The following is an 11,099-nucleotide window of genomic DNA, read 5'->3' as shown; positions in this document are numbered from 1 at the left end:
GAACTACAAAAAGATCTCAGCAAACTGAGTGATTGGGCAGCAAAATGGCAAATGAAATTTAATGTGGGTAAGTGTAAGGTAATGCATGTTGGAAAAAATAACCCAAATTACACGTACTACATGATGGGGTCAAATTTAGCTACGACAGATCAGGAAAGGGATCTTGGAGTTATAGTGGATAGTTCTCTGAAGACATCCACGCAGTGTGCAGCGGCAGTTAGTAAGGCAAATAGGATGTTAGGAATTATTAAAAAAGGGATCGATAATAAGACAAAAGATATCATACTTCCCCTATATAAAACTATGGTACGCCCACATCTCGAGTACTGCGTGCAGATGTGGTCTCCTCACCTCAAAAAAGATATATTGGCATTAGAAAAGGTTCAGAAAAGGGCGACTAAGATGATTAGGGGCTTGGAACGGGTCCCATATGGGGAGAGGCTAGAGAGACTGGGACTTTTCAGTTTGGAAAAGAGGCGATTGAGGGGCGATATGATAGAGGTATATAACATCATGAATGGTGTGGAGAAAGTGAATATAGAAAAATTAATTACCTTTTCCCATAATACAAGAACTAGGGGACACCAAATGAAACTGATGGGTAGTAGGTTCAAAACTAATAAAAGGAAATTTTTCTTCACGCAGCGCACAGTCAACCTGTGGAACTCCTTGCCCGGGGAGGCTGTGAAGGCCAGGACTCTGTTGGGGTTTAAAAAGGAGCTTGATAGATTTTTGCAGGTTAGGTCCATGAATGGCTATTAGCCAGGGATAAAGTATGGTGCCCTAGCCTTCAGAACAAGGGCAGGAGATAAATCACTTGATCATTGTCTTCTGTTCTCCTTCTCTGGGGCACCTGGCATTGGCCACCGTCGGCAGATGGGATGCTGGGCTCAATGGACCTTTGGTCTGACCCAGTATGGCCATTCTTATGTTCTTATGTTCAAAATGCCTCATTCCCTGCCCTAGTACAGAGCCCGCATCCCAGTCAGAGCTCTCACCACCTCAACCCACACAGCTCCTGCCTGTCTTCTGAACCCCTCATTTTTGGTCCCACCCCAGATTCCAGGGTCCCCTCACAAAATCTAATAACCCAGGGCTCCCCAGAAGAGTTAGTCCATCCCACACGTCTCATTGAGCGAACAGCTATCCTCATTGTGGTGCTAGAAAGCTCTTCAGCAAAAAAGCTCATGTCACAGACAAGGAGTTCCATTTCGTCCGGTGTCCCTGCCCTGCCCAACTAATGCTAGTGAGAGCACTTAGCAGAAAGGGAAATGCATGGAACCATAGATGCCAAGTGAGAAGGAGGGAGAGAGTGTACGCAGGGCAGGAAGGGGCTAACTGCTGTGGGCAAGGATGAGTAGATTGCTAGTACTAGTAAGCCTCATCCACTTCTACATCTTGGAGCATAGGCCATTGACAACTATTCGCCAATATCCCCTGTCCTGGGTGATCTTTTCCAGTTCCGACCAGGCGTATCCCGTCTTTTTAGCGTTTGCCTTCAGGTCTGTAAGCCAGGTGTTTCTCAGGCATCCTCTTTTCCTTTTTTCTTGTGGGTTCCAACTTAAGGAAATCTTGTGATATTGGTGGTTGGTTTTCTAAGGGTATGTCCAATCCATCGCCTTCTTCTCTTCTTGATTTCTTCTACGAAGGGATAAATGTTGGCTCAAGCACTGCAGCATTGTAAGGATGAGATGCAAGCTTACCTGGCATTTAAAGATTCACTGACTGTATAAAAATCCACTGGACACCAGTTGTGCCCCTTGTTTAAGTTTACTCCTTTTTACTTACCTTTGCCCTGCAGGGTCAACAGAGCCACATGAGAGGAAGACTGCCTCCTTTCTGGCTCATGCACAACCAGAATTAATAACTAAATTCCAGCTGAAGAATCTTTAGTACTGGTTACGATGTGTTAGCCAGGAAGAACCCAGATTGATTTTCATGCCCACAGGTGAATCTGCAAAGCTGGCACTTAGAGAAAGCTCTTTAAACTGAGCATATTTGTGCAGGGCTTATGGCAAGAATGAATATGGAACCGTTTCACCTTATTTTACAGTGTACAACTACACTGTAAAGGCTATGTAAGCACACCATTACCAAAAATGTCACGTTAGAGCTGCCATTTCTCAATAGAAACTTAACATTTTAATAAAAAAGGAGGCTGGGGGCATCGAGCTATTATTCACAAGCATATTCTTTGTCTATAATTGCCCCTTTATGTCAAGACTCAGAATACTACCACATTATTTATCTCAAATTGAACGGGTTTTGATAGGAAAAACCAAGAGTATTAAATTTCTCAAAGCCTTTTGATGAGTACACTAATGCCTTGCTCTGTTGGGAGTCCAGGCTCCCCATCTGAGCTCTGTGGCTCATCAGTAGCCCACAAAATGAAATATTCAGTGAACTGGGCAGTGGGAGACAGGGGAACAGCAGAGAAGAGAGAAGAATCTCTGACAGTGGTCCCTAGAACGAAGTAAACACTGCGATAATTGACTAAATACAGTAATTTTGAGGTAAGCTATTTTCTGTTTGAAACAAGACCATCTTAGCACCTGAAGACGTGGTGATAGCTGGAAGAGGGGAATGAGAAAACGGTACGCTCGGCTGACTGGATCTGGCTGTGGAATACAATTTTGGAGCTCGGAAGAATCCAGACTTCAATCAGCCTTTAGAAAAATACTACAAAACTTTCTTTAGTAAAGCTCTTCAGTCATAATGCATGACATTCACAGCAACCAACCCTCATACCAACAGAAACACTATCTCAGGCAGACTTCTTTGTAACCTAAAAAGGGAGAGGAGCGAGACTTCAGGAAGTCCATTAGGGCCTTGCTATTACCCATCTTCTGCATACAGAGAATTAACATTCAAGTTATTAGGAATAGTCAGCTGTGCAACAATCTATGATAGAGGAGGACAAGAGGCAGGGTGTAGCATCTGGAGCTTTTATAAATAGACGTGTTCCCTGAAAAATCAAATGACTTTCTGAAAGGAGGTAAAACACAGCAGCAAAATATTTATTGTAGAGACTTGATAGGGTCTCCAGTTCCAGTTCCCCTATGCTATTTGGAAAGTGTGCCTGGTTAAACAGCTTTCAAAGGTGGGGACCATTTTGCCTCTCGTCTGGTGTCTTATAAGTATCAATGCAAATTTCCTCTAATCTCAGCAAGATATGGAAATCCTACTCTCCTTTATCAAAAATAGAACAGGCCAGGCCCACTGATGTACAAAACTAAGATGTAAATAGACATTTCTGTAACAGCCAGAAGAGCCTTTAAGTCATCACTGGTTTACTATCTGGTGGTTGCCTCCCCTTCTCAATTTACTGCTGGTCTTAAGGAGGAAATGAATGTACCTTTGTATACAAAGGGGCTGGGGGTTCCTGAGGAGGAAAGAACCTTGTGATTCAGAAAAAAAAAAAAGTTTGGCAAATGAAGCATGAAACAATCCACCTGCAGCCAGTGGCACATGCAGGCTTTGGAATGCACTATTCCATTAGGAAGATAACTGAATTCAAATCTATGTGCAGAATATGCTGCAAAGTAAAAAGTGCTTCCACAAACCTTAAAAAACAAAACAACCCCCCCACCATCTTTTACAGCGCTCATGAAGGCACAGTTCCCAGCTTTCAGGAAGAGATGTTGGCTGAAATTGAAACTACTATCAATAGCTGCGAGTCACATAAGACTTACCACTGTTTTACAGAAACAGATGGTAACATTGTAGATCTAGAAAACGCAGTCCAGAGTCTATTCTTAATTGATTGAAAAAATTATTGTAAACTGCATACTGAATGCACTGCCAAAATAAGCTTCAATGTGTTCTTTTGTGCTGTCAGGATGTCACATGCTGTATTGGAAACTCAGAGGGAAGCTGACAGATATGGCTTGAGAACAGCAACTTTCAAACTGCATTTTATTAAGAAGCCAGGGAGAAGAGGTGGTTGTGTTTGAGAAAAGAGACAAGCCTAGCAAACAGCTGCGGACAGTCTGCATTAAACACACAGCCCGGCTTTAGTGCTGTCCCGGGCGTTACAAGACCTCACCAGAGCAGCAGAGGTGTCAACTTCTGCTGTCAGTCTGCTTGTGAGGACAAGCACATGGGGAGTTCCAGTGCAGTAAACCCCCGATTTAATGGACTAATCGGGGGGAGATGTGTCCGTTAATGCCAAAAGTCTATTATATCCGAATGGTTACACTGTATGATGATGCACTGACCTTCCCAGCCCACCACTCACTCCTGTTCCCAGCCCCACTGCTTCCCTTCTCCCCTCCTGCCCCATTCTTCCCCTCACACCTCCAACTCCCTCTCCTGATTACTGGCTCCTTCCACCCTCCATGGCTCTTGGCGCGGTCAGGGCTGTGGCTCCTCTAGCCCCCGGCTCAGAGCCACCCCCACAAAGGCAGAGCACGGCCGTCGCCCCCAGCCTGCCAATGGGCAGCAGCCTGTGACACGGTGGCTGCTGCTCAGAGCCATTGCAGGCAGCAGCGGCTGGGCACTGAGATGCTCCATGCACATGGGGCTTGGGGAGGAGAGCTCCCGCACAACCCCTCCCACCCCCGCATGACTCCTCCAGTGCTGGCGGCCTGCAGTGGCCCTGGCAGTCCCAGTGGTGGCGGTGGCTCTAGTGAGTCACTGGCATTTATTTGGCAGGCGGAAGGGCTGGCGGACAGTGTCTGTTGTTTACGATCCATTAAATCAGGGGCCGTTAAATCGAGCGCTTACTGTATAGTGCCATCCGTCGCTTGTGATAATATTCTGCATGTTGCATCTTTGCAAAACCAGCCACTCTTCCCACCCTCCCACTTTACGAAGCCCCGTTCTCTCTCTCCTTTTACATGAAAATACAACTGGACAGACTAGGGCTTCAGGAAATACCCAAAGCTTTACAAGCCTTGAGAAAAATTAAGGCTTTTTGTCATATATTTTTCATACAATACCGTCTCCAGTCAACAGCCTCTCATAAAAACTAGGCACTCTACCCAGACATGGCATGAAACACCAAGGGAATTGGCCTTAGCCTTGCCGAAGACCAGGAGCCACCTGAGGTAAGCGCTGCCCCTTGGAGCCTGCACCCAATCTGCTGCCCCAGCCCTAAGGTCCATCCCACAACCAAACTCCTTCCTGGAGCCTGCACCCCCTCCTGCACATTAATTCCCTACCAGAGCCCACACCCCTGAACCTGCTCCTGCACTTCTAGCCGCTCGGCCCTAGCCTGAAGCCATCTCTGGCACCCCCAATCTCTCATCCCTAGCCCCACCTCCAAAGCCCACAACCCCAGCCAAAGCCCACATTTCCCCTCACAATGCCTGGAGCTCCCCTACACCCTGAACCCCTCATTTCTGTCTCTACTTCAGAGCCGACACTCTCAGCCAGAGCCTCACCCACATCCTGCATTACAACCCACTGCCCCAGCCCAGTGAGAGCATGTGAGGGTGGAGGAGATGGAGAGAGTAGGGGGTCAGGACCTTGGAGAAGGAGCAGGGCAGGTGTGTCCATTTTTGTGCGATTAGAAAGTTGGGAACCTAACTGGTAAGTTACTTTCAGCGTACCTGTAGTCTGTGTAACTATCCAGTCTTCATTTCCATTTTTAAAATTTTATAACATAGCATTGTTAAGCACTGTTACAGTTTCATCACAGATGTAGTTACATATCACTAGGGGATAAAATGACCCATAGCTTATAAAGCACTCTAGGACCCTTAAAGACAAGAAGTGCCAAAATAAGTGCTGAGAAAAATTCAGCTAAAGGGACAATAGAAACATTCCATTCTTTTGCAGGACTCAACAAGAACCATCTCAGAGGGGAGAATACACCATTGTGATCATTTTGCAATAACAAGAAAGAAGTATTTTCATTCCACTGACGTTTCTTTATCCCCGTATGTATACATTTATTAGTTCTAGAGGTCAGGAAGCAGCCACAACAAGTGGCACATTTATATGCTAGATGCCAGCACGCAGGACCATCACTGGAAAATTAAGTTTCAAGACGATATGTAATTTAAACATTTTGATTAAAAGCCCCATAAGCCCAGGGACTCCCATGCACCCTGCTTTCTTCATTTCAATGACACCGTTAGGAAGACAATTTATTATATATTTATTTTAGTCATTAAGTCAGTTTTGTCACACTGAGATTTGCAATAAAAATAAAGATATTTTCTTTGCTGATCGAAAGTAGAAAGTTTAGGATGCTGTAAACTGCCTTCCATACAATGGAAAACTACGCTGAATGCTCTCGTACTTTTTTGTTGAAGTAAGTCTTTGGGTATCTTGACAGAAGATGCATTGACTTGTTGCTAGAGAAGCATTAGGAAGCACTTCATTGCTACATAGTGTTTGGTAAAAGAAAGAAGAGTGAAATCATTCCCTCCTGCTTTTGTAGATTAACCCAATCTTCATCACACGTTTTCAAGAATATTAAGGTTGTTCCACTGTAGTCTGATCCTTGACTGCTTGAACAAGCTCTGTAAGAGCTGAAAAGCTTTTGATGTTGCTTGTCTGTAATCCCATCTTTTGCATCTAAAAAAAAAGCCATGCCAAAAGCATTAAATTGTTTTCTAACACTCTGTGTTTTTTTTTACTGTAAAAATCTAGAAAACACAGTATGTTTTGTTGTGTGCTAACAAAAAAGTCCATCATTACATGTGTTGCTTCAGAAACGGAAACAAAAAGCAGTCAAGTAGCACTTTAAAGACTAGCAAAATGGTTTATTAGGGTGAGCTTTCGTGGGACAGACCCACTTCTTCAGACCATAGCCAGACCAGGTCTGGCTATGGTCTGAAGAAGTGGGTCTGTCCCACGAAAGCTCACCCTAATAAACCATTTTGCTAGTCTTTAAAGTGCTACTTGACTGCTTTTTGTTTTGATAGTGTATAGACTAGCACGGCTTCCTCCTTAGAAATGGAGTATGACTGGCCAGCTATTGTTGAGACTTTTCATCTAATACGTGTTCTGCACGCAAATATTTAGCAGATTTCCAGGTGGCTTGTTGCTGATGATCACTACAAAGTTTATCTGGCAAACTTGCCACTTCTGAAAATTTGCTCTCTGGGGACACATCTGACAATTGTGCCTTGTGCAATGAGAAACTATTACTTAAACTACTGAAGTGATTATAAGATTTATTTTGTTTGATTGTAACAATGGGTAACTTTCAAATTTACCTTCTCAGTGGTTATAGATGGTCTGGTCTAAAATACGCTCTGTGTGCACGAATGGAAAGTGATAATTATGCAGTAACAGTATTTGCTACTTTTCTTTTAAAAAGGGGCTCCCCCCCAAAGCCTTTCCCCTCTGCTCCTGTGATGAACTCCACTAACATGGAACATGTGTTTACAGGAAAGTTGATGGACTAAAGGACCTACTTATTTTTCTCACAACCATAAAGAAAGGGAAAAAAGCAACATTTTTTGCTAACTAATGTTGTGAAGCTGCATGTAGCTTGAAGTACTTATGTTTTGCTTTTGAAAATATATAATACGTCCACAGTTCAGCATGAATGTTCAGTTTGCATAATCTGAAGTTGAAGTATACACATATGCACACGGGATAACTAATTTACTAATGGAACATCCTAAAACAGTAGGTCCCAATTTTTTTCACTAATGCAGACCACCAGTCCCCCCCTGAAACCACTCATGAATGCCAAATCACCCCACAAACTGTTCATGGGACGTTATGAAAGCCGATTCTAGCTGCTATGCGCACTTCATGAAATGGAAAAGGAAACCACAACACAGATTTCTGGACAGCAATTAATGAAATTAATGGAAGATATTTAAAAATACTAACTGTAACTTTGCAATTTATTTAAAACTTATTTTCTATGATATTTGTGTTAATTTTTCCCCCACGGACCCCAGGCCGGCAACCACTGCCTTAAAGCAAATAAGCAACATCACACATGAAGGGACAGTCACTGCAAGGAAGTGACAAGAGAAGACAGACAAGAGGAAAAAAGGGTTACAAATACAAACACATGAAAAAGCTTAGGAATACTGCACATCTTCATTTTTTGTGCTTTTGTGTGTCGAGGTTCTATTTTTTGTTATGATATTTCAAAAGTGAATCAAGTTTAAGCATTGCGTAATAGTTATTGCTTTGTTGGCATCTCTACAGCCCTTCAAAAAGATTAGCTATACCTCATGTAGTAACTGATGTGTGGCTAGCAAAAGAAGTTGACATAAAGACACACTGTGTTAAATATTCCTAAGGCTGCCAGACGTGTGGGTCAGAGCCAAAACGAGAATGAAGGAATTCCTTGTGCAGGATCATACAAGAGATTTATTTCTCTGCTTGTGCTTTTTCCTCACAACTGAAAGTGCTGAAGATCATTGCAGCAATAATTTGAATTTTAAACAAAGAAATGCAAGACTTCTTCCCAATTTGTATGATTAAAGGATTAAAGTGGAAACAAGTATAACTTTTTATTTTTTATTGGTGGTAACTGAGAATTATTGTATGCTTAAAGAAGCATTAGTGGAAGTCAGATTAACAGAGGCATTTTCAAGCAACTTTTTCTAGTAAACCTGAACAGAGCGGTAAACGGCTAAGACCAGGGCACAAGAAATACAAGTCCTTTATTCCATTAGGTTTTTCTAACTTACCTGGTCTCCAAAGTACTCAATGTCCAGGGCCAACTGTAGCCTGATTTTGTTATCATCAGTCATGCCTCCGTTTGAGCTCACATTGTTTGGAACTGCAGTTTTTCTGGCCTGTTTCAGCCTTTTCAGGCTCTCTTCCATTTTCCTAACAGAGCTCAAAACATCTGAAACAGTCTCGTAATACCTACGTGAAGAGAGGTCAAGAGAGAAAAAAGTTAAGTTCCTACAGGAGTAGGGATCTCAGGCAGTATGCCATTTTACCCAAGACAAGTACAAAAAAAAGAGAATGACATTTCACTAAAGAATGAGACACACTCTCATCAAGAGAGGTTTATAAAGGCAGATTTAAAGAAAAGAGCTCAGTGTTAGACATGTCTCTTTTCCATTCAGGAGACTTTGTACCCACCCAGAGAGTAAGTGTAATTTCTAGAGTTCAAACACTATGAAGTGTGCAATAATTAAACAACTCATTGTCAATTGAGTAATTACTCAAACAATAAAACATACTTAACTCAAACAGAGCCCCTGATTCCTAGAGCTCAAAAGCTTTACATAAATTTTAAAGGGGGGGGGGAAGTGCAGCAGAGAATAAGGCTGCGTCTACACTATGAGATAAAATCGAATTCCACGGTGTTAGTTTGATATTAAAATGTGACTCTTCACAGTTAATGCTACTATCTTGATTTATTGAGCCATAATACTGATTCCAAAATACTGATATTACAGGAAAGGTATAATGTCAAATTTGAATTTAAAATCTCGAGTCAAGGCTAGTGTGGAAGTGCCATGTCCTTCATTTGAATTTATCAGCTTCAATAAGTGTCCCATATGTATCCCACAAAGCTACGCGATGACCCTCCAAGCATGGCTGCTACATTGCACGCTGCTCTCAGGTGTGCAGGCAGAAGGTCAAAGTAAGTCTGCGCAGTTTTGATTGAATTGGAATTTGAATTAGAATTCAGCAGCCCAGCCCTGCAAATATAAAGGGAGTCCATTATGAAAAAATTCCTTTGCCCATCGCATCACACCACATTGGTAGCCATTGCAAGACACAGGTAGCAATTTTCGGTAGCCCTCTACTTCAACCATGAGCACTTAGGGTAGTGATCTGCCTAGCACTTCTCAGGCTTGCAAGAGAGCCCCTGCTTGGACTCCCCAGGAGATTCTGGATCTTATTGCCATTTGGAGAGACCAATCAGTGGCAAAGAGACTTCGGGTGGCCAAGAGAAATGCGGCAATCTATGATCAGATGTCACGTGAGATGACCAACCAAGGTTACTCCCGTGACTCAATGCAATGCCAGGTGAAGGTGAAAGAACTCCAGCAGGCCTATCTAAAAATCTGGGAAGCCAACTAGCGGTCAGGGACAGCTGCCATGGACCTGCTGCTATTATCAACATCTGCATATGCTTATGGGGAGCAACCCCACCATGGAGACTGGACTGAATTACAACACTTGTGGAGGCCCTGGTATGGATTTTGGGGTGAGCCCAGAGGAGCAAGGTGGCCCAGAGGAAGAGGGCAACTGATAGGAGGAAGGGGGCAACAAGTAGGCGACAGAGGAAGTTGTGTAAGACAGCCCAGAGCTCTTCACCATTGACCTGGAACCAGTCCCCTCCATGGCGGGCCCCTCCACGCCAGTCCCCAGTCCCCCTGGAGTAAGCGGTTTGGGGTGTCATTTATTCCGCATGCTGGAAGCAGGTTGGGGGTGGATACAGCCATAGGGTTGTGCATAGATACAGGTTTGCTAGCTATGGTTCTGTGCCCCTTACAACAGTGTGTTAATGTTTCTTGGGATGGAGTGCTTCTCCTTTTTGGAGATCTCCTCAAAGGCCTCATCCAGGCACTCATATTTTTTCATGAGGTTCTTGGGCAGGCCTGACTTGTGGTGGTTTCCACGGTAGCACACCTTGCCATGCCAGGCAACCAGAGAGTGATCTGGTGTCATGGGGCCACGCAGCATTTTAGCAAATATTCCAGGCTTTTTGCTGTTTTCCTTGCTGGAGCCTAGGGCTCCTCTATAGGGTTTCATAAGGCAGGAGAGAAAAGGGTAAGCAGAGTCGCCCAATATAACAATAGGCATCTCCAGGTCACCAATCTTTATTTTCTGATCAGGGAAAAAAGTCCCATCTAGGAGCTTTTGGTACAGTCCTGAATTCTGGAATGTGCATGTCATGAACCCTCCCTGACCAGCCAATGTTGATGTCAGCAAAACGGCTTTTGTGATCTACCAACCCCTGCACCACCACGGAGAAGTAGTCCTTTCAATTTGTATACTCTGAAGCCAGGTGTGCTGGGGCCATGATGGAGCTGTGCATACCATCTATTGCCTCACTGCAGTTAGGAAACCCCTGGGCAGCAAAGCCATCCACTATGGCCTGTACATCTCCCAGGGTCACAGTCTTCCTGAAGAGATGCCAACAGATTGCCTGGGCCACCTTCACCACCACAGACCCCACTACAGATCTGCTCACCCCAAACTGATTTGCC

General features: G+C 43.8%; 1 protein-coding gene across 2 annotated transcripts in view; it reads right to left on the bottom strand.

Annotated features, from left to right (window-relative positions):
• Positions 1-5,385: 5,385 nt before the first annotated feature.
• Positions 5,386-11,099, bottom strand: part of COG2 (component of oligomeric golgi complex 2) — a 54,964-nt gene continuing 49,250 nt past the window's right edge. The window contains exons 17-18 of one of the 2 annotated variants that reach the window (XM_074988659.1): positions 8,613-8,793; positions 5,386-6,525 (exon numbers count right to left, since the gene is read on the bottom strand). In XM_074988659.1, the coding sequence (XP_074844760.1) occupies positions 6,424-6,525; positions 8,613-8,793 (283 nt within the window). In that variant the 3' untranslated portion in view covers positions 5,386-6,423. The remainder of the gene's footprint in view (positions 6,526-8,612; positions 8,794-11,099) is intronic. The other variant, XM_074988660.1, reaches the window with a different exon arrangement.

This window comes from Carettochelys insculpta, chromosome 3, assembly GCF_033958435.1.
Source record: "Carettochelys insculpta isolate YL-2023 chromosome 3, ASM3395843v1, whole genome shotgun sequence".
Classification (NCBI taxonomy): domain Eukaryota; kingdom Metazoa; phylum Chordata; order Testudines; family Carettochelyidae; genus Carettochelys; species Carettochelys insculpta.
The sequence above is the reverse complement of the archived record's forward strand: the minus strand, read 5'-3'. Positions and strand labels throughout refer to the sequence as shown.